This window comes from Dicentrarchus labrax, unplaced genomic scaffold (genome assembly GCF_905237075.1).
Source record: "Dicentrarchus labrax unplaced genomic scaffold, dlabrax2021, whole genome shotgun sequence".
NCBI classification, from domain to species: domain Eukaryota; kingdom Metazoa; phylum Chordata; class Actinopteri; family Moronidae; genus Dicentrarchus; species Dicentrarchus labrax.
This window is the reverse complement of record NW_026136713.1, coordinates 9175720-9199553: the sequence shown is the minus strand read 5'-3', so window position 1 is coordinate 9199553 and position 23834 is coordinate 9175720. Positions and strand designations below refer to the sequence as shown.

Sequence of the window (23834 nt, the reverse complement as noted above, 5' to 3'; positions counted from 1 at the left end):
ATCTAGACCAAACAATTAATTGTTTTATTGACAAAAAAACCTAATAATTATCAATTGAAATTGACACTGGTATAGAAGGATACATTATAAGCTTTAATACTGGGTGTACAGGGGTTAGATGTACGTAGATCTTCTCGAAAGAAGTGCCGTTTTCAGATTAGCAGACATGCTGAATCATGGTCTGCATGCCGTGGTGCATACCCTGAAATCAAATGCGTTTTTACCGCTGCGGTAGTCACGTGATAAGGGCGGAAACTGACTCATAGTCCACGCTGAATCTCCCGCGAACGCAGCCATTTACCTCTTTTCTCTCTTAGCGGCGACACCGGTGAGTCTCCACACTCCTCTCCCGTTACAGGCCATCCTATTTGTCAAGTTTGTGTTTGTCGGGAAAGTCAGTTAAAACAACGGGAAACTTTAAGGCATAGTTTGGGTTCGCGGGGCGTCTCGACTGTCCCGATGTGACGGTTTGAGAAACTGAAACAGGCCATTGATTTCTCTCGTGCTAACTTCATGCTAACTTAGCCGTTAGCTCGGCGAAGAGAATGGCTTCCATGCTGTGTTAGCTAACAGGTTAGCAAGCACAGCTCTCCCTCATTTTCCTGCTTTGTTCTTGAAACCCGCTTAACGTAATATTTCTCAGTATATTTACTGTTGACCAAACCACTACTGGACGCCAGAAGTCTGCTTGAGGTGTGGTGTGTCTGTGTGTTGTGTAGGTCGGTCCTCGGCTGCTACGTGGAACACATTAGATCCGTTTGTTTAAGTCGAACAAGAAAAAGTGCGGTCGCGCGTCGTATGGCGCACTCTCAACGGTACTAGCCTGTTAGCCCGTTAGCATAGCAACCACTCACAATACGGGTCCGCGGGAGAGCTCGTCGTGTTGTCGTTCAAACTCACCCGGCGACGTTACGTTAATTTAGTTGGCACACTACGTGTTTTTGGACATATTAACGCGGTGACACCACAAATAGCAGCAGGCGTCAGAAATAACTGGTCGTTGGAAACCGTTACAGCGTCAAATCAGGTAGCTGCTAGCGCTGTTAGCCTAGCGTTAGCTGCTAGCGCTGTTAGCCTAGCGTTAACTGATGGTGACTGTCTAACTTACACTGTAGGATGACGGAGAACGTGCTAACCATCCCGCCTTGTTTTGTTTTAACTCAGATAAATCGCAACCACGGCGGACTCAATGGCACAGTGTGTACCGGTGGCGGTGTTCAAGGTTGGTGTTTTTTTGTTTTTTTCTTTCTATATCACTTGTTTATTTGTCCTGTGAGTGTAAATGGCGGTAGCTACTGGTGGTATTATAGGCTAATGTTAGCTGTGCTAACGTTCATGTTTGTTTGAACCAGTATCAGCCAGTCTAAACTAACTGCCCTCTTTCTTTCAGCTTGTCTTGGTAGGAGATGGAGGCACCGGAAAAACGACTTTTGTGAAGAGGCACATTACAGGAGAGTTCGAGAAGAAATATGTTGGTCAGTACCTTCATCTTAAGAATAACAATTACACAATAGTATATTGTAGATGTTGAGTTAAAGACGTGTAGGAACTTGACATCTCAACTAAGGACGCATGAAAATTGAGTAAACTATGAGGCATTTAGCAGAGCCAGGCCAAGCACCTGGCTGGCCCCGGGCCATAATGTGAACTGTGGGCCCCTGCTGAGCCCTCTGTATTCGGAGACATCAGTAGTTTTGTACGTGTCGGCCCATAAGTAATAATGCACTGCAGCAAAAAAGCCAGGTTTGAGATAATTTAGGAACATGGTCAGTTTGCCCACCAGAGAGCACTAACAAGTTGACTAGGTATCTAGATGGTTTGTGTATCCCAGTTAAAATATACTGACCACTATATCAGTACTTGAATATATAAAAAAAAAATGTCAATATCATTATCAGTCTCAAACCCAGTATTGTTCTACCAAGTTTGGTTCTCTGCATTGAGAATTTGTGCTGATCTGGTAAGGTCTTTTTTTTATTGCTCTTCAATGTTCTAACATGAAGTGGCACCATTTGGAAAAGGAAATCTTATTTAGAAAGGCACCATTGAGGCACTGCAGTGACATTTTCTGCACATTGCTAAATAGACAATTAAACCTCCTGAATATACACATCTGTTAATGATTTAATATATGGGTCTTCCCTAGCTAACACTTCCATATATTCCTTTTTCTCGAAGAATAGTTGATCATTTTTCTGTCTTCTCATACATCTTGTCTTTGCTTATAATTCTAGCCACTCTGGGAGTAGAGGTGCACCCGCTGGTGTTCCACACAAACAGAGGAGCTATCAAGTACAATGTGTGGGACACAGCTGGTCAGGAGAAGTTTGGAGGCCTGAGAGATGGCTACTACATTCAAGGTGCTCTTCACAGTCCTTAATAGGCTGTTCTGGTTACTAAACCCTGAGCAGTATGCCCAACCACTATATTTTTGAATTTAAAACCTACTGCATTGAGTAGTGTGTTACAACTTCCTTGCTATACCTCCACAGCTCAGTGTGCTATCATCATGTTTGACGTCACCTCTCGAGTCACCTATAAGAACGTACCCAACTGGCATCGTGACCTGGTCCGTGTCTGTGAGAACATTCCCATTGTCCTTTGCGGCAACAAGGTGGACATCAAAGATCGGAAAGTCAAAGCCAAGAGCATTGTGTTTCACCGCAAGAAGAACCTGCAGGTAATAACTGCTCGTAAAACTGTCCTGTATATCCTCATGCACATATCGGTCACGTGTGAATTGCAGAAGGTACTGGAGGCCTTTTGCTTGGTCTGAACTAACATTTCTGATTGCCATTTCTGTCCCCAGTACTATGACATTTCTGCCAAGAGTAACTACAACTTTGAAAAGCCTTTCCTGTGGCTAGCAAGGAAGTTGATCGGCGACCCCAACCTGGAGTTTGTGGCAATGCCTGCCCTCGCTCCCCCAGAGGTCCAAATGGACCCATCCCTTGCCGCGAAGTATGAGGAAGAGTTACATGTGAGTATGACCATACAGGTTCAATGTCTGTTCAGGTCACTGACTGTAAAATATTTAAAACCAGCAGGTTAATTACCTGTAGAGAAAAAACAATCTCCTCTCCCACTGTTCCAGGTTGCATCACAAACGGCACTCCCAGATGAAGAAGATGACCTCTAACCTGTTTGTTCCCTGAAGCCCCTCCCCACCCCACCCTAACCGTGGACAGGAAGTTTTGCCCCCTTTACTGTAAAATCCCTTTTCAGATTTTTTATTTTTGAATTTTTTTGTTTGTTTTAAAACTAAAGAAGAAAACTTGGTGGAAAAATTGTGGTTCTAATGTCACTGTTAAAGACACACCCACCCTAGTGTTGTCGTCAGCATGGCAACGTGCTATTCTTCATCATTGAGCACCCTCCACTGCACTTACCCAGCTAACATAATGCTGTTGTACGGTGTACTGGAAGCACTAAGGGGAGTAAACTTTGAATAAAAACATTGTCAATAAATTATTTGTTTTTGTCTTCTTCCTTGAACAGCAGTGTTCCCACTCTCTCAGGTTTGAGTTAAAAGTAGATCAGATAGAAATTTACTATATAAAAAAATATGACTTGTCATAGTAGGCAGAAACACAGGTCAAAGGAATGCAGCTATCATTTGATTTACACTTGTTTCCTATTGTGAAAGGTCAGTGTCTTTGTTAAAAGGGGTGTTACCATACAGAACTTGCAACATTGCCTACAACAGGTCAAATACTAATGGATCTTCAAATTATGTTTGTCTGCTATGCAAGTGTGTGTGTGTGTATATCAGCCAACCTAAGAAATCCTACTTAACTTTTTCTACTGATGCCAAGTCTTCCAGAGGCCATGTTCTGTAATTTGATTGAACTCAGGTTTCTGCTTGCATTGAGATGAGAAGAAGGCAAATTTAGAGCTTGATTACCAACTGCAGGATAGACAACTGTTCTGGAGACCTAAGTCCCCAATGTTCAGTGTAAATCAATAGGAATTTCGTACATAACGTCAACAAAAGCAGTTCCTCTTGCTGGCTAATTCACCCCACTCCTATTTTTTTTAGAAGGGAGATGTGTGCCAACATTTTGTTTTAAGAGCCTTATAATGGACATGGAGCCTATTTCTTGATTCCAAATTAACAGTCTTACCCAGAAATCGTTTTGTGTGGTTATTCCACTCTGGTTGGCCCTGTAGCCATACAATGAAGCTGCCACGTGTATGTAGTCGGTGTAGTTGGATGGAGGTTTGAGAAGAGCAGTGAGGGAGGCGGGTTCAACAGGGGTCCCTAACCGGTAACCATGTGACATGGCACAATGATGGAGCTTTGGTGGATCAACAGAGGAAAGCGGACTATTATTGCAACCTGTTCAACACACTGACGGCCACCAGGTGTCAGTCGTGTTCTTTCATTCTCTCCAGTGGGCGTTCTCAACAGGATTACGTAATAGTTTTCCTCTGCACGTTCGTTGTGACGTTTCCTACACGGATCCGAACGCAGCCGCATCACACGCCTTCGAGAATGCGCCAAGAATTCCATAATTCCGACATTCTTTGAACATGTTCGATGCTAACTGTAGGGAATGTGTGTGAAATAGAACCACCTTTTTAAATAAATAACTGACACTGAGCTGTAAACGTTTACAAGTGTATCACCCGGTTTTTAAATCAATTTACATACTATGGCACAGTAGGGTAATATGTTTAATTATATATATTTATGATGAATTTAAGTTTGTTTTTAAAATGTATTTGTTTTAGAACTCCTATCTGACCTTATCAGCTGGCCCAACTTTATGAAAACAGGTGATTGCTCCCCTCTGATTGGCTGAGTTTAAAGCGATACTGCCATGGTCTGGTTCATATTGTTTATTTAAATCACGGATTAAAATGTATGTAGTACGGTTGCTTTTACTACACTGCGTTAAAAAGTCAAAAAGCATGGCCCATCCTGGCATATTGCCTTTCACCACATCACTGCAAGAATGAGAACTGTTGGTGCTGCATTCAGGTTACATTACAAAAGCGGAAATATTACAGTTCTACCTGATTAGAACGCATACTTCAACATTTGAGTGATTCATTAAATTGGGATCTTCAGGTGCAGTCTGAAAGTGCTCATTGAAGTGTAGTTAGTACATTTACTAGTCTACATACAAAACAAATGGGTAGACAAAACTGACAAAATGTATGATTAGTGCAGCAATAGAAATTAATTATGTCCTGTTATACTGGGGTCAATAAAAATATCACTAAAGATACAGTGTCTGAATAGAGAGATTTATAATTACAAATGAAATTATGCATCATTGAATATTTATAATTTGAATGGTTAGGTGTTCAAATTCAAAAAACTTGAGATAACAGATCAGACTAGCACTTGCAAACATAAGCAATCATAGAGAGAGCATGTGCTGCAACTTGGTAACGTTCTCACTAGATTTAGCAATTTATCAGAACTACTTAGCGACTAGTTCTAAAAAAGTGACTTGTGGCAAATTTAGCGACTTATTAAGACCATCATGGAAAACATTTCATTGTAATTATTCCTCATGCACGCTGCTCAGAGTAATTGCAGCCCATGGGTCTTTATCGCTCCTCTTGTGCAGGCAGTCAGTGGGGTGTGTGGGGCATGTTTGAACTTCTCTCTCTCTCTCTCTTTCTCTCTTTCTCTCTGGATTAGGGTGTTCCTAGTTTAGCTTTTATGTAAATAGTTCCTTTGAGCTTGTAAATATTTAAATAGTTCATCAGATATTCTTCCTTCTGTCTTTTTTAAGTGACTGTTGCTAAACACAAGCTTATTTAAACTTCCCTAAACTTTAAAACTCCCAGGACTTCCATGGTGGGGCCTCATTTCAAGTTATTGAAATAAAGTTATTAAACTATATTGATTATGTAGAATTAAAAAACAAACTTCAATTTGGGACAATGGTTTTCGAGTCTGGTACAGTTGTTGGACACTGAGGAAGAAAGTTTCATTTTGAATTTCTAATGTTTTGTTGACACAGATGACTGCCAGTACAGTCAAAGCACCTAATTTGTATATTCCTCTCAGGGTCCATGCCTTCCTCCTCATAAACTGAGTTTGTCATGGCAACATGTCCTCCTGTAGGTTTTGATAGGGCTGTTAGATTTGAACTCCAGGTAATCTTTTGATCATCTTATTTTGTCGCAGAGGGGCCCACCTCTACTACAAGGAGACATCAAGAGAAGACAATGTGTAATGTGCAGATGTATTTACGCAATGTTGTATTTTGTGGTTTGTGTAATTTAGTAAATATACATACATATCCTACATAATTCAGTCTCTGGTCATTCTGGGTAAATTTCACATCCACAAGTCTAAATGGACTGTCTCCAACCCCGGCTTTCATTATCAACCTAACTTAATCTTCCTACTGAAGAAGATGATGTGATATAAACAAAAGCTCCAGAACAGTTACAGAGTGGACCTTGTGGTGAGATTGTTGTCAACCTGCTTTCATCATTTTGTTGTTTCTTATTTAGAAGTGAAGAACAAAAAATCTCAGAAGACTTAATCTAAATATTTTAGATTAATTTGATTTGAGTTGTCCACTTCAGGACATCAGTGCAGTTAGATCCAAGTATACATTGCATTAGAATGTAAATGTGCCAGATGAAGCCTATTTCCTCTGCTTTCCCTGGGCAAATCGACGTTAAAGCGAGACGTACTTAAAGATATTATAATATTATTCCTACAACGCCTGAATGCATCATTGCTGCAGGTGGCTCAGGGCGTGGCTTCATCTGAGTGAACGGGGACTTGTCTGCGCATGCGTGAGCCAGAAAAGTGCGTTTTAGAATGATTACTGGTGGCCAGCGGAGACAGATTATACGGCTCTACACAACTGTTGTTTTAATCCCCTGAGCGAGGAGATTTAGCAAAGAAAAAAACACTGGTTTTAAACCCAGCAGCCATATTGTATGGAAAAACGACGGAAAGACTCTTCTTCTCAGAAAAAGTCGTTTTCTCAGACGCCTCTGTCAAGACTTTTGTGGAGTTTAATTCTCCTTCTTACTGGCGCTGGGTCTCTGTCGGACAGCTAGCTTGCCAGCTGGCTGAGGAATTCAGGGATTGGGGCTAGTTTTTTGAGCCGTTTTACACCATTGTGGTTATCTCTTTGGTTTGAAGGTGTGAAATTAACCGTCTGAAAGATGAAGGACCGATTGGAGCAACTTAAAGCGGTAAGAAGAGTCCAGGAAATGTTAAATTTCCTTACTTTTTTTTATTTTTTCCTCCAGTATTGTCTCTGCACTTTGATAAATGTTTCTTTTTATAGGAAGAAATGAGAGATAAAGATAAATAAAAAATATCTATTACAGTTCTACTCTTACTTAACCCTTTAACTTTAACAAATGACACGTAATTTACTAATTTGAGCCAATAGTGTACCATGTGATGACATAACTGGTAGATGTAGTAACACTGCAGGTTGGAAAGTGATTTGAAATGGGGATGTTAGGTAAAAGTCATTCAGACACCACTTTCTGTTTCCTTGCACCCAGCCATGGTGTGACAATTAAGTGCCAGAGATGTACTGTAATATAGTGTAATTAATAGTGTAATTGTTATTAGTGTATTAGCAGATGTCATTTTAAACGTTGTGCTGCTGCTCTTGATTGCAGTAATATGATGTAAACCTGTGTATAAGCAAATATTAATACATTTTCCCAGCCTTAGCAGTATCAGGTGAAAATGGAAAACAAGGGGAATCATTCTGTTTTCCTGTCAGTTGTCATGAAAGCTGGAAAGATAAGTCGATTATTTGATGAGTTGATCTGTGGGGACTCTGATGGCAAAGCTTCAAGCAAAAATGTCAGAATATCTGGTCCCAGTGTCTCAACTGTTTTTTTTTTTTTTTTACATCAGTGTTTATTGACAATCTTTGAGTTTTGGACTGTTTTCCAGATAAAAGATGTCACTTTGGACTTTATGGACATCTTTTATGGTATTTTTCAGAAAATGATTATTCAACCATCAATGTTGATGTACTGCCAGAAACAGGTTAAACTGTTAACAATACAAATATAATGGTCAAAGTAGAGAGTTTTAAGAATGGATACAGGATCTACTGTTGGGTTGGACTGAACCAAAATCCTCTCTACCTTTTTTTTGTATTTATGCATCACAGCAGTAACATAGAAATCGTTTCCCTATTCAAAATTGAGCTAACACGAGCTGCCCATGGCGGGAGGCCTTTTTCCAGTTGTAATCCAAGTTGGGATGTGTTGCCATGGCTACCTGAAACTGCTGGCCAAATATTTGCTGTGTTTGAAGTTGCTGAACTGCGGTATCCCCCTCCAGGTGTCTCGCACAGCTGATTTCTTTTCAGGGAAAGGAAGTACAGATGGCAAGTGAAGTGGGTCAGTTGTTTGTTGGGAAGTTGACGGTATATATTAAAGGTCCAGTGTGAAACAATTACTTGGATCTGTTGGCTGAAATGGAATAATATATTCATAGGTTTGATTTCAGTAGTGTATAATCAGAAATAAATAATCATAAAACAATTTTGTCTTTGTTACCTTAGAATGAGTTTTTAATCTAAAGAGGCGGCAAATCCGCTTCAATGTTGGCTGCCATGTTGAGCCCCCATGTTTCTACAGTAGCCCAGAAAGGACAAACCTAACACTGACTCTCTCACACTCACACGACATCCGGTTTGTGAATGCAGCACAAATCCTTCACACTGGTCCTTTAAAGACCTGTAAAATGTTCTCTGGTCCTGTTTGCTCCATCCACACACTCTTTCTTTATCTTTCTTCCTTACCGTCCACCTTTTGTTCTCCTCCTACAGTGAGCCATATGTTCATCTGAATATGGACTCACGCCAACACCAGTGTGATCACCTGATACATTGTAGGCTTCAGGAAAAAAAGAGCATCAAGAAATGCTGACTTGTAGTTTTACCTGGAGTTATGGTCACACGTTATAACTTACACTGCTGTTCAGTAAGCTTTAAAGTTGGTACTGTTGCCATGTTAGCCAAATTTCATTACCATAACCCAGCCTGAAGGCTGACTTTAATTCATCAGCAGTTTTCTGTCATTCAGGCTTTCTGTTCCCCTGTGGTATTTTCAAATGTGCTTTCAGTCAGAATTATATGGTTTTCAGTTTTTTGTGCACAGTGTTTCCTCACAGTATGATACAGGCCTAAAGCGCTGCCATCGTTACTTTGCTTCCCCACCTCGGATATCGGCACAATGAATGGAGAAAAAGCTAAAAGAACTACTATGGCTTCTTCTGTGACACATGGAGTTTTTAAATCCCTTGTTAGGTTTTAGCGTTGCATTAACACAAGTCCTGATGGGAGAATTTTGGCTTCTGTCACCATGCTGCTGTAAATCTGACCCCAGGTCCCTGCCCTGCTGCTGCTAGTAGCTCATTTTCTGAATCATCCCGTGGGAAAATCTAGTGCACACAGTTATTTTTATTATTAACCATTGCAGTTTCCTGAGGCGATATCATTAAATTGCTTGTGTCATCTGACTTTTTTTCCCCGGTACTGTTTCGTCATTTACAATCCTCAGGGGACAAAGTCTGACAGTTAATCAGCTCCCGGTTTCTTAAAGATGACGGAGGAAAGATAGTGGAGGAGGGGGTTTGACATTCACCGAGGCCACGATTAGAGTCAAACTCGTGGATTGTGTTTACACAGTTTTGTACATGATGATGAGTTATAGAGGTCACAGGTAGCTATTGTGCCTGAAAATACGCTCAATTTACCATAGTAGTGTAGAGGCTGATGGGATAGGCTCAGTCTTCACCAGTGCACGTATCTTTTAGTGCTTTATTATAGGGGTTTAATCAGTCACATTTGATCTGACTCTCCAGAAGGACCAGTAATACAATAATAAAATTCGAGCTAGTCAGTTTGTTGAATTGGAGCGGCAGAGGATCACTATATCAGCTTCAGTGTAATACCTCTGTCCAGTCATTGCCTTGTTGAGGGGAATTATGCAACTTGACATATGGTGCTTGGTAAGCAGAACAAACATAATTGAGTGATTTGAATAAAAGGAACAAACCAGCATCCAAGCTATCCATCACTCACACGCTAATGTAGAGTATGCGTTGTATTTTTAATATATATCTAATATGGACGCCCAGTGGTTTAAATGTTATCCAGTGTGTTTAAGGTTTTGATGATTACTCAATCTTCATGTAACTAAGCATGAGATTGAAGCATTTGTGTCGTTTTCGGTTAAAAAAAGGAAATCTAATTTTCGGCTTCACAGTTTGTACATTGGCTCAGTTGCACAGTGTAGCATTAAATCAATTTCTTTCTCACATTTCTTTCAGTAATAGGTGTCTCCGAGTTGAATCATAAGATTAGCAAGTTTACAGAGGATTATTGTGAAAGTTTCCTTCATGACTTGGATGAATCAGACTGATGTTACATAGAAGCAAATGCCTGTGTGTGTGTGTGTGTGTGTGTGTGTGTGTGTGTGTGTGTGTGGCCTTTGTCTGTTGGGTTCGTTAAAGCATTTGTTGCACACGTCAGTCACTTTCCCCTTATTTTTGCTGAATGATAGACACTGGAAGGAAGTTAGCGCTTGTTCTTATCTCGCCACTGCAGAAATGTTGTGTGAGGAGGCATAAAGTGTAGGAGTGCTACAGCTGTGTATTCAATGAATAACTCCCGGGGAGAAACAGGCTGTGTGTGTGTGTGTGTGTGTGTGTGTGTGTGTCCAGGGAACTCTGTGTTCACAACTGTTGTTAGTTACAGCAGTCTGAACCAAATAGTCTAGGCTACATTTGCAATTCAAATTTTAGATGAGGGGTAGAAGGTTAAAGACCGTCTAAAACTCAACATTTGAACAGAAAGAACGACTCGCTATTGTAGTGCACTGCAACTGCAACTGCAATTATTTTCATTATTGATTGTTGATTATTTTCTCTATTAATCATAATTTTGTTTATAAAATGTATAAGAATGGTGAAAAAAAAGCCCATTTTATGTATAGAAAATATGATAAAAGAACAAATAGAAAACCTTTACTATCAAGTTGACAAAGGAAATGCTTACATTTAAGAAGCTGGCGCCATCAATTATTGCAATATATATAATGGATAATTTTCTCGATTAGTTTACTAATTGTTTCAGCTGTTTGCTCCTTTTTAAATGACTGTATTGTGCATTGAGTAACCAATAAACATGGTAGGTCCATTATGAAGTTAAAGAGAATAATTAAAGTTACAGAGTTATTCTAGTTCAGGGTAAATGAAGTGTAATATTTATATTTATTGAGACTAATTTAGAGATAGAGGCCGAGTCAGGTGATATGAGGGAAGTCGACAGGTGTGTTGGCTTAACTTTTTCCATGCCTTGACTTTGAGCCAGACTGACTTTCTCCAGTAAAGTCAAGTGTCTAGACTTCAGACTCTCGGTCACCCATTAGAAAACAGAAATACAAAGTACTACATGTTAAGAGTACAGCTGGCCAGCAACACTCTCTAGGTGCTTGTAGATTTGTCTTTAAAATGCAGAAGTCATTGAAAAGAAAAGAAGAGGGAACAAAGTGAGCTAAGTGTCCCTTTTAATTCATAGTTTCACTCTGCCATTCCTCCCTAACACCGCCACAGCACGGTCCTGTGACTTCTGTTTACTGTACCTTCCCTGTGGTTTTCTTAAAGCCAGGGGAAAACAGGTTGAGTTCCTGTAGCCCGGCCCTTGTCCCTCACCGTGTATATATTCAGCAGCCGGTCTTTGTGGCGGCCAACCTGTGTTTACCGACTGTGCCTTGTGACACATTTATGACCTCACAAAGTGACGCTTTCTGAATTTATTGGGTGGAGGCTGATTAGGGTCAGACCAATATTTCTAGCTGATGTTTCGTGCTGAGCTGCTAACCAGGAAGCAATTTCATTAGTAAGTGGTTGTTTGTGGTCTAAGTGCTGGACAGTGGATTTTCCACCCTCACAAAAAAAAAAGAAAACATTTCTAGACAATCACTCAGTAATCAGACATAAAATCAGAACACAGTCTTTAGTAAAAACATTGGTAGTGGCCTATAAAAATACATTGTTTTATTTACTTGTTATTTGACTTATTCCTGTTCTTTGATTCTTGAATTTTCTGGTTTAAATCATGAGTTTACAGATATTATACAGCTACTTAGTGTTGAGACAGATTTAAAGGAATAGTTCATTTCTGGAAATACTTGGTTTATGTTTGCTTTCTTGTTGAGAGTGATTTAAGAACATTGATACCACTCACGTGTCTGCACGCTGAATATGAAGAAGATACAAGGTGTACTCTGTGTACTCAAGCTTGGTGGACCTAAATTATTTCTCTTAATGTTATAGTTGGCATACTGTTCATCCACTGGTAACAATGCAGTTGTCCGCAAATGAAATCAAACAGGTCCACCCAGTTTAAGATTGTTTTTTTCGTGAGAATCTGTCAATAAAGTTATAAATGTTTTTGTACATTAATCTGTGAGGCCTGGCCCCCAGAAATACTCCGCTCTGGCAATGTCTATTGTTTTTCCAACCTAATTCTTGTCTCACTTGATCTCTCTGATGAACACTAAATTCATCAAATTCAGTACCTCATATTGCTGGTTTCACCAAGATCATTGAATAAAATTATAAAGTTGTGTTTTGGTACAGTAAGGCCTGGCCAGATGCACGGCTAACTCAGAGAACAGCGGTGCCTCTTGTGCGTGCTCTTGCAGAGGTCTTCTCCATTGTCTGCAGCCAGATACTCGAAAGTATTGCAGAGGTATTCATTTATTACAAACCTAAAAAGGCATTAAGACCACAAGGTGATAAAAGACACAGGATTTAAGTGCATAATAGGATTTCATTGTATAGACTTATACAAAATTAATTCCTTACATTCATCACCTATGGCCCACTGGAAGTGTGTGGCAGTGTCTGTATCTGCCCTCTGCCTGTATTTTCTTATTATTTTGCTGCGTTCAGGATATTTCTGAGCATTGACCTTTGCGCAGGGTGGTGTGTGACTCTAAGGGAGGTCGAGACTCTATAAAAATGTAGCAATGGTCTGTGTGTCTGTTAGACCGAGGGCGGGGGTTGAGCTACACACACACACACACACACACACACACACACACACACACACACACACACACACACACACACAAACACACTTAGAGCAAAGAAGCCACAGCAAACAAGATGAAATGCGGCATTCACACAAACTTGATGCGCGCATGGTTGTGTGTAGATGTGTGGACATGTGGCAAATAATTTCTCCGATTTACTCCTCTGTCACGCCACCCCCTTTCTTCATTAATTCTATAGCTTGCTCGACCACCGCTGCTTTCGCGCTCTCAAGTTCATTGAGCCGGGCCGAGGTGGGACCAACTTTAAATCATGTGTTTTCAAACAGCAACTGACAAATCCTAGATGAATGATAAACAGTGGAAATAAATTGCCATACGGGCACACAGAGGTGTCTGCCTCTGAATGAAACTTTAATCCCCAGGTGTTGATGACATGTTTTATATTCTGAGCTTTGGCAGAAACATGTAATACCCTTCACATGTTCTCTCTGGCCAGCTGGAACTACTAGTACTCCTCTGATACAGCATATACTTTCATCCTGTTAGACATGCGATCAAGATGACGAGGAGGTGGAGATTGCTGTGGACAACGCAGCCTTCATGGACGAGTTCTTCTGTCAGGTTGGTGTGACTATCTGTGCATTAGTGTGTCGGTTATATGGGTGAATGTTTGTAACTGTCTTAATTTTTGCCATTTGCATACATTTGAGATTCATGCTGTGTGTGTGTGTGGTTGTGTGTGGTTGTGTGTGTGTTTCAGATTGAAGACATCAGGAACAGCATTGATAAAATTGATGAGAATGTGGCTGAAGTCAAAAAGCTTTACTCGGTCATCCTGTCTGCTCCCACATCAGATCAGAGTAAGATATTACTATCAGCTTTTCTTCCTATTCACCTCACCCTACTCACTTAGGGTCATATTAAGGATGTTTTTCTAACCTAATCCTACCCCTTACTAATGTTTCTCCCACTTAAGATGCAATTTTTGCATTTTTCTGTGTAGCTTCACTGGTTTAAAAACATCAGAGAATCATGGGATAGCAGTTTGGAACATGGCAGATCTTTCCCTTGCGTCTTTTGACTTACATTAACTGTTTATCTGTAATAAATGTGGTTCTCTCTCCCCATTGCTAACATTCTTGGCTGTTTATTGCAAAATGTCACTTTCTTCCCAGAAACACAGGATGACTTGGAGGCAATCACCAATGACATAAAGAAGATGGCCAACAATGCAAGAAACAAACTCAAGAGTGAGTCTGCCTAACACACACACACACACACACACACACACACACACACACAGTTTGTCAGTGAGAATAATAGGGACGTTTAATGGATTTAATGTGAAATGTTACTGAGGAATTCAACAGTTCTGTGATGTGTGGTTGAATCATAAATCATTTGGATTGCTTCCCAGCCATCGAGAGGAATCTGGAGTCAGAGGAGCAGGAGAGGGTGTCGGCTGACATGCGGATACGTAAATCGCAGGTAAATGATGTCCACCTGAAGTCACGCTGGTTTCTTGGAAACCTTCCTACTGCAGAATTTAAAAACATATTGTGTGTGAGGTCAATTCAAAATGAACAGGCTTATTTTCATGATTATTTTAGGATTCAATACTGCTGAAGCACTGTATGAATACTAAAACATTAGAACAACATCTTTGACATGAATATGTATATTTGACATTTGTGAGATGTGATTCAGGGTATCGATCCTGACATGTATGCCTGACTTGAGGCAAATTGTCAGTACATCCCAGTTTACTGTTGTGTTAATTCATTTTGTTCCCTGTTGCCTCCCAGCATGCTGTGCTGTCCAGGAAGTTTGTGGAGGTAATGACAAAGTATAATGAAGCGCAGGTGGACTTCAGGGAGAGGAGTAAAGGACGTATTCAGAGACAGCTAGAGATCAGTAAGTGATATTCGCATACACAGACTTTAAGTCATGTGATGGTCACATGGTATTCTGTGTCATTAACTTGTCTTGTCCTTTCCTTTGGTTTCCAGCCGGAAAAGCAACAACAGATGATGAACTGGAGGAGATGTTGGAGAGTGGCAATGCTGCTGTGTTTACTGCAGGGGTAAGTGTGTGTGTGTGTGTGTGTGTGTGTGTGTGTGTGTGTGTGTGTGTGTGTGTGTGTGTGTGTGTGTGTGTGTGTGTGTGTGTGTGTGTGTGTGTGTGTGTGTGTGTGTGTGTGTGTGCGCATTTCTGCTGTTTCTAACAGTACTCTAACATTCACTTGGCCTTGACATTGATCAGGGTGTGGTTGAACTGAGAGAAAGCCAAGCTGTCAGTAAAGCTAAAAACATATCAACTGATTAAAGATTAGATGTGCATGTGAATTCAGCTTCAAAGTCAGTTCGATCTGTTCTGCCTCAGACCTTCTTTGACATACTATCTAACATCCAATGGCCAATTCTTAAAAGAAATAAATGACAGGTAAAGATTAGTAAAGTTGACTTCAGGTGGATTTGTTGTGGTGGGAACATTAAATGCTTAAACATCTGCGTGCACAATGTCCACTGGTGGGAAAGTCTCTCTGACTCTCTTTCTGAGAAGGTGGTTGTTTCCAGTATAGTTTGGGAAGAATTTGTTGCACAAGGATACACGGTTCAAATTGACATTCACAGATTTGGTAGCAACAGAATGTCTCACATGCCTTTCAAACCCAAACCTGACCATAAACGTAAATAAGAGGGTAACTCATACTGATATAACACTCTGTGCATGTTGTGGTCAGGTTGGTTTTAATAATGATAAATATATATAAAAAAACAGGTTATATATATATATAACTTAGGAGATATTCTTTCTTTTTCCTACTACAGCTAATGCCAGTAATGCTCAACCCATCTCAAAGTTTTAGACAGCATGATAAAGCGGCAGCTATGATAAAATCTAATTAGGGAGTGTACCCTGAGAATGTATGATATCATTTCTTCTTCCTAATGATAATTTATAGATTTTTCTGTGGTACCAAAACTGCACAGCACGTTGTCAAACATTACATAAAAGCAAATAGCACAGAATTGATCAGTTATAATTCATATAATTTTGATCCCACTGGTAAGGTTATATGTGGTAAATGGACTGCATCATTGTGTCTCTAATTCAACTATTCACACACATGCTCACACATCACTGGTAGCAAGTCACCGTGCAATACACTGGCCGGACCATCGTTTGACATGTGGACAAGAGGAGCCAGGAGGTGAACCGCCAACCCTGCAATTATTGGAATCTACCAACTGAGAATTAACACTGGTTGCCAGGTTTATGAAGTCAACGCTCGTTTCCTTTTAAAGCAGCAGTGACACTTTCTTTGGAAGAATTATATATAGTTCTCTGTATTGCTATGAGAACCACTCATTTTCAGTTCAGTTCCTAGTTAGCTGCCTTTCCAGGTAAGATGCAAATTAAACCAGATCATTGCCAAACTGATCAGAACGAATAAAGAAGAAATCTTATACTCGGATATGATTTTGTCTGTCTGAACCTGTGGTAACAATAAACCTCTCCTCTGCACAGATTGTTGACTCTGGCATCTCTAAACAAGCCCTGAGTGAGATTGAGGCCAGACACAAAGATATCGTCCGTCTGGAAAGTAGCATCAAAGAGTTACACGATATGTTTGTAGACATCGCCATGCTGGTGGAGAGCCAGGTACAGTACATCCACCTACCCATGATTCCATTCACCTTCAGGAATCTGTCACCCATTTCATTCATTTATTCACTCTACATTCATTCTTAAGCTTTTCCAATGGCCCTGTGTTCAAACCTGACTGTATTCAACTCTTTTTCTCCTGTTTATTTCCCTCCCTGTCACCACTGTGGTCCTGACTATCAATCTGCGTCTGTGTCTGTTTCCTCTTTTCCAGCTCCATGCCTTTCTTTTACCTCTCTTTACTCTCTTCTGCCACTGCCACCATCTCATCACCCAACACTGATGGAACCAACATGAATGCATTTAGTAAGATGTATGAATAAAGCATCATTGTAGACATCAGAGCAGACTTACACTAGAGTGAATACGAGCAGTCAGTCACTGTACATATATGCATACATACGTCTAACCACATATTTCTTGCTGCTTGCACCATGCTTTCTGAGGGAAAGGCTTGTTTGAGGTAAGGGTCACACCTGCTGTTTGTGTTGTGAGATTTTTCTTCCCTGGGAACTGTTTTCTTAACCTTTTTTATTTACAGTTTTTAGTTTTAACATAACATAACAACATAAATATGAATGCTTCCCCTTGACATCATGGCTGTCTGAAGACCTTGACTTGAGAGGTTTTGAGGTTTAGAGGTTTTGACAATATAATCACCAGAAACGTCAAACCTGATGTATTACTGAGTATTTTTCAAAATATATACTATACTTTTCTTGTTGCTCTGTATCTTATTGGTTGTTGTGTTGTTTTTCAGGGTGACATAGTAAACAACATAGAGCAGAATGTATCCAAGTCAGTGGACCACATAACAGTGGCTAAGGAACAGACCAAAAAAGCTGTAAGGTACCAGACCAAAGCTCGCAAGGTAATGTCATTTAGCCAACTGCTGCACCAGTCTGCTTTTGGCCTCTTCCTGTTTTTTTTTCTTTGCTTATTTCCTAGACACATTGCATTTTTTTCACAGTTTGACACAGTTCAACCACACTGTGCACACTGTGCATACAGTTCACACTCCTTTGCCCTGCAGACACATTGCCATCAACTGTCGTGTTTTGTGGGCTTTGCCTTTTGTCTGTCTCTCTCTCTCTTTCTTTCTCTCTCTCTCTCTCTCTCTCTCTCTCTCTCTCTCTCTCTCTCTCTCTCTTTATTTACTTACTTTTGTTGCCTTTCGTCACCTCTGTCATCGTGCCCAATGTTAGGGTGGAATGATTGACAGGATCGAGAGCAACATGGACCAGTCAGTGGGCTTTGTGGAGCGTGCCGTAGCAGACACTAAGAAAGCGGCAAAGTTTCAGCAAGAGGCTCGCCGTGTGAGTGACTACAGTCGAGAAGAGCGGTCGGTTTCCCAAAAGCAACGCAAACAGTTTCATTTTATTATTTACAATAGAACGGTGATGACTCTGAGCTCATTGAATTTTTTGTTTTGCTGTTACAGGCAGCACAAAGATAGGAAAAATTCAATGGATTAAATTTGTCACGAACAAAGACTGAGTCAGATTCAAGTTGACAGGCCTGGCGTTGTAGTAGAATATGATTAAGAAATACAATCTATGTGGCTTAAGTTTTGCAGCGTCCAGTGTGACGTAATTTGGTAAAATGCAGCGTCGGCCAATGAACTACATGCAAGCGCACATTCCCAGTAGATTACTTTCCAGCTATCCACTGTGTAGTTTTATAGCATCTGATAAACCTTCAGACTCATGCATGTGTTATTTAAACTGGCGTCAGTGTCACCAGCACCTAAAACACCCATTTTTAACACAGGGCTGCATTGTCTGAATGCCCAGTTAGTTTAACACAAAAAAGTTTTTGGGAAACCTGGCTGAAAACTCGAAGACCATCCCACACCATCAAATCCTGATCTTCACCAGATCCTTAACCTGTGATGACTTGTGATGACCCCCGACCCTCCTATGTGCTCTGTTTCTGAGCCTCCACCATCCTGTGGCCTGTGGACACCACTGACCTTCCCGGTACCAAGACCCAGAACCAAAACCACCTCCCTCCCACCTACCTACACACACTCACTGACCGCTTCCACACTCTTTTCTCTCTTTCTCTCTCCAGCTTTGACCGTAACGTTGTCTTTGTTTACAGCCGGCTCATGACTGCTGCATTGTGCTTTGGTTGTGTCTGTGTTTGAAGATATTGCTCGTTAGCTTAAGGCTGTTGCAGCATGTTTGTTAAAATACATTTTGTATTGACAGGTGAACATAAAGTCAACACTGTTGTGCCAAGACAAAACTGGTTTATCAGACTTAAGCTGGACTGATGTAGAGTTTGTGTGGTTGCCTAGCTACCAAATCTTGATAATGATACGGCCATTGTTGTTCCCTCATCCAAAACTAGTATAAATACTATATAACATACAGTAGTAGATTTCATAATTGTTGCATATGTGTAGATTATGGATATACTTATTGTTGATTCCCACTGAGAATGGTCCTGATGGTACCGTGTGTACTTGGTTGTTCCCAACAGAAAATGGTGATAATAGTGGTGGTTGTGCTGGTATTGCTGGCCATACTAGCTCTCATAATCGGGTTGTCAGTGGGATTGAAGCGAAGCTGATGAGCTATTTGAGTAAGAGGAGAGCTAAGGGTGAGTAACTCTGGAGCAAATAACCTCTGTAGTGCCACAGTGGGTGTGGGTATGAAGCATGCTTTGGAAAAGGGTTTGCACACTCTTTCCCTCAGGCTCTGTGTGTGCGTGTGTGCGTGCGTGTGTGTGTGTTTTCTTTCTATCCAGATGGCTTACTTTGAGGTGTGTTTATGTGTATTGGAAGTTCTTGGGTGTGTGTTTTTCTCCTATTCTGCAGTACTTGCCTCGGGTTACTGCTGAAGAAACAAAGCAGTGCTCGCTGAGTTAGCTGCAGTTTCAGCTGGTGTTTGGTCTGTGGGCTCATTTCAATGCTTGTGTTCCCCCGTCATTAACATTATTCTTAACTTTGTCTCTCTCTCTCTCTCTCTATCTCCCTCTCTGTAGAAGATAATCATTATTGGTGCCGTGTGTGCTGTGGTTGCGCTCATCCTCCTCATCGTCATCCTCACACAGACATTATAGCAGGACTGCTGTCATGAGTTCATGCATCATCCACTCCACACAACCCTCCCATCAGCTGGCCCACCAAAGAAAAAACCTGATAATCTCTCCATACGGATATAAATAATAATTAACCAGCAGATCAAATAAAAAACAAACTGAAGGTCTAATGTTACGTTTGACCTATGGGAAAAAGAAAACCTACAAGACTTCCATCCTTCCTGGTTCTGTGAGGGTCTGTCTGACTCTCAGGTGGCTTTGGACAGTTTGAGGATGCTGTGCTGCAAATGGGGAAATGAGACTGAAGCTGACAGTGAGGTACAATACCTGTGGTATCTCTGTGGATGGGAAAAGGGAATTGAAAACTAACTGATCATGACATCACTCCAGTGTCACTAAACATTTCATTGTTCAACATTCAGTGCCAAAGAATAAGTGTTTGACATCTGAACATTATTTTAATTTCCAGTAAGTGAAGCCTTGTAGAAGCCTTGTAGAAGCACACCTCCTGTATCATTGTTATTTCTTGCCTTTATGAGCCTTGACACATTTTGTGATTGAAAAGATAGCTACTGTATGTTCACTGTATTTGGATTATGTCATTTTTGGGGAGTTCCAGCACTTTCACATTTCAAAATATGTCTTATTATATGTCTGTAACTAAGCTCAGATGATTATGTAAATAGTAGAATTATTATAATGTGTTTGTCGATATCTAGCCACGAATATGGCCCGGTTCTTTAACTTGAAGAGGATCGGTGTGCTCACTTATGATTCTTCAATTTGGAGAACTCAGTGGTTCTGGTTTTTAAATGTGAAAGATGATGCTCATGGAAACACATCTCATGGACAGGTGGAGCTAAGATAAGCAGATAAGCAAACAAGCATAAAAAAAAGAAAGACAGGCTTTGGGGCTGGTGGAAGATTTACCCGAACACTGCAACATCTGGAAGAAATACCTGATTATTTGTTTTGTATCTTTGCTAACCTGTTACAATGTTAGCCATCTTGACCTTTTACATACATAGACGTGATTGTCTCCCTTGTTAAAAAGCTGTTATAACATATTGTTTTAATGCCAAAGGGTGTAAAGGGAGATTGGTAGTAACACTAGCCTTTTCCCTGTAAGTGCCAGATGAGCCTTTATATTTATCGGACATTTTGATGCCGCGTCGATGAGAAAGTTAATACAGGATGAGGTGTAAATGGAAACTCTAACGCACAGTGAGGTCTCCCTGACTGGTGGCTCTTTACTAGTGTGAGATGCTTTTCCTGGCTTATTTTAGGTCTCATATTTCTACTATAAATATACTCAGTTGCCAGTTTATTGGGTACAGCTATCTCAAACTAATGCATTATAATACAGCAGCCCTGCAATAAATCCTATGTTCACGAAGGTTGTAATGTTCAGCTTTTGTTTAAACAGCTTCAGACATATGTTAGTTAAACTTAAAAGATATATTTTAGAGCCAATAGTTTGTGGTGTTTTTGAATTGCGTTACCTTACACTTAAGAAGTGTGTCTAATATTTATATATATATATTTTCTGCCCTCGATATAAACAGGGTGGACAAGATATTAGAAACAACTCTCAATGTAACAATTTACAATTTAACAGCACCACTGAGTACAATCTCCAGAAAGACCATAAAGTTGAACACGTATCTAAAACAGTTTCAACAAAAAAACTGATTTCTTCTGATTTGAGTCCATATTTTCAAGAAAACACATTGATGAAACTGCTTTATGAGGCAGTTTTCATTTCAGCTTTGTGTACCTAATAAATTGGCAACTGTGTTTAACTCTGGTTGGTCACCATCACTTCATTAGGCCTTTCCTTCCTGGTAGAGGGAATGTGTCAGCTGATTGAACCACGGTGCACACGTTGTCACCTAGTGGATTTAACAAGTCAGTCGAAGCAGGTGATTCCAGCTGTCTGTACAACGACTGTGTCAGAGATATTACGTCCAATCATTGAAGAGAAGAGACTGATCCATTTTAATCAACAGATATTGACCATGTGTAGATAATTTGTGCATTATGAGGGCTGCCGTCACTGAGAGAAGTCTTTGTTCCATACCAGAGCCTGAATGGTGCCTTTTTAATTCTGGTTGTGCAGGGAGCACTTGAAAGTGAGAGGCCCCTCCAGCTTGGTCTTTTGACCACACAGTCTGCTCTCTTTTTGGCTTCTGTCCTCAGCTGTTCAATCCTAATGCGTCTATTCAGGCCTTTTTTTTTCTTCTCCAACACCACTTTAGCCATCAGCACGGGCTGCAATGAGGAGGGGAAGAAAACTGAAGCTGTTGTATACTGTTTTAAATTAAGGTGCCAGTGATTTTAATGGAAATTAAAGATTTTATGTTTTTTAATGACTGGTTGACGAGTGTTTCCTTTTCCGATCTCTTCCCTGTGCTTCACGAGTGACTGGATGTCAATATGTAACTCAATTTGTACACTTTTTGATGACTTTACTGTAGAGCTGTGTGAATGTTTTTTTTTGTTTATGGGATGGCAGTAGCTGCTGTCAGCACATTGTTGGCCCAGCATTTTAACCACTGTGTTACAAAGTACAGCTTTTAAAGACTGGTGTCAAAGAGGAGGTAAGATTGTTGTGTTTTTTTTCACCTTTTCCTCTCTCTCTCTTTACACACAAATACACACACCCTAACCTCTTTGACCCTTTGTTCTCCTTTTGCTCAATCATTTCCTCAAACCTACTGTGTCCATAAATGTGAATAATTGTTTTGTGTTTGGCTCGCTGTTGTCTGACTAACTCTCTGTTTTCTGATTGAATCCGACAGAAAAAGATGATGATTACTTTGTGCTGTGCCATCATTGGAATCGTTGGGTTCTCCTATCTCTACAGCTTCTTCTCGTAAAAAGATTTTACACAGGTAAAACACCTTTTAACACCATTAATGCTGTGAATTACTAGTTCTCTCACACTTACATGTTGAATTAATGTCCTCTTTTTTTTATGTCTTTGTTGTGTTTCTAGGAAATAGGTTTCAAGCAACAGAACATTTCCTAAGGTGCTCCCCTATTTTCACCCCGACAATTATTTAAATCTGTTTTAAAAGCTAATAAAACATTAAAAAAAATATATGAATTGAACCATATCAGTCCTGTGCACATACCCTTCTATTAATCATTTGCATTTGAATTACTTTCTGTCTGTATGGTGTGTTTGAAAACGTGTTATTATCAATGTGTAGATTTTTCTCATTCTGCCTGTAAACAACCAGATGGCCCAATGTGGGACTTAATCACTTTGTGGTGGACTGTAGTCTGTCGCCTCCTGGTGGTGCATACAGGGCATAATCTTATTTAGAGAAGATATACTATAAACTAAGTTATTTCTAAGGATTAATTTAGTATAAAATGCATAAAGACGATGGTGGTTGTGCTGTCGGAGTCCATTCATGCACATTATTACGCTTTCATCAACAATATCCAGTTGAGTAGCATTATTTTTTTCTGACTTGTTTGTTGTGATAATTTTAATAAATTGTTGTGTGATGTTGTGGTGTGTGTGATCTGTGTGTGTGTGTGTGCTGCTGATAATGCTTGTACTGATGGTCTTTTGTGTAACAGCGGCTCACTGGCTGGTTGTGTGTGTGTGTGTGTGTGTGTGTGTCAGCCCACTAAAGCCTGTTATGTAATAAAAAGATTTCTGTGCGTTGTACCAAGTGTTGGTGTGAGCTTCTTCTTCTTGTGCTGGAGGTGTTTCTGTTAACATGGCTCAGCTGATCGCCTGTTTGCATGGAGGGGACTCGGTTTTGACTCTCTCTCTGCCGCCCACCACCTTTATTTGTCCCTGTTTTAATTCGTCTGAGACAGTAACAGTGGATGTATGGCGATGCACGACATAACATCCGCGTATGAAAGGCTCGCGTGACCTCATTTCATCAACCCCCCCCACCTTTCGCTGTTTCTTGCGAACCAGTGAGCAAGCCCCGCCCATCGACACCGCGGGGCGGAGTCTATATAAGGGTGCGTTCGTTTTCCTGCTACGCGGTTTGCAGGATGATCAGGGATGAGATATTGATCCACCGGAGGGATTATTTAACACAGGTTTAGAACAAACAGAC

General features: G+C 40.4%; 2 protein-coding genes across 9 annotated transcripts; both read left to right on the top strand.

Annotated features, from left to right (window-relative positions):
• The first annotated feature begins 230 nt into the window (after nucleotides 1-230).
• Nucleotides 231-3468, top strand: ran (RAN, member RAS oncogene family). Of its 2 annotated transcripts, none has more exons than XM_051419015.1 (7): nucleotides 231-328; nucleotides 1165-1222; nucleotides 1391-1475; nucleotides 2235-2360; nucleotides 2493-2680; nucleotides 2810-2980; nucleotides 3095-3468. In XM_051419015.1, exons 2-7 carry the CDS (start codon nucleotides 1190-1192, stop codon nucleotides 3137-3139), a joined length of 648 nt encoding a protein of 215 aa, XP_051274975.1. In that variant the 5' UTR covers nucleotides 231-328; nucleotides 1165-1189; the 3' UTR covers nucleotides 3140-3468. The 2 variants fall into 2 exon arrangements, with proteins under 2 accessions (XP_051274975.1, XP_051274976.1); XM_051419016.1 differs by lacking the exon at nucleotides 231-328 and adding an exon at nucleotides 828-1027.
• Nucleotides 3469-6777: 3309 nt separating this feature from the next.
• stx3b (syntaxin 3b) lies at nucleotides 6778-23428 on the top strand. Of its 7 annotated transcripts, none has more exons than XM_051420366.1 (11): nucleotides 6778-7179; nucleotides 13573-13647; nucleotides 13787-13886; nucleotides 14202-14276; nucleotides 14444-14514; nucleotides 14832-14940; nucleotides 15036-15109; nucleotides 16558-16692; nucleotides 17901-18011; nucleotides 22545-22637; nucleotides 22742-23428. In XM_051420366.1, the coding sequence occupies exons 1-10, from the start codon at nucleotides 7150-7152 to the stop codon at nucleotides 22620-22622; spliced, it is 858 nt and encodes a 285-aa protein (XP_051276326.1). In that variant the 5' UTR covers nucleotides 6778-7149; the 3' UTR covers nucleotides 22623-22637; nucleotides 22742-23428. The 7 variants fall into 7 exon arrangements, 5 of the variants coding, with proteins under 5 accessions (XP_051276326.1, XP_051276328.1, XP_051276324.1 ...); XM_051420364.1 differs by lacking the exons at nucleotides 17901-18011; nucleotides 22545-22637; nucleotides 22742-23428 and adding exons at nucleotides 17456-17566; nucleotides 19183-19302; nucleotides 19687-22112 and having other exon boundaries at nucleotides 6780-7179; XR_007887267.1 differs by lacking the exons at nucleotides 22545-22637; nucleotides 22742-23428 and adding an exon at nucleotides 19687-19716 and having other exon boundaries at nucleotides 17901-19302.
• The last annotated feature ends 406 nt before the right edge of the window (nucleotides 23429-23834 follow it).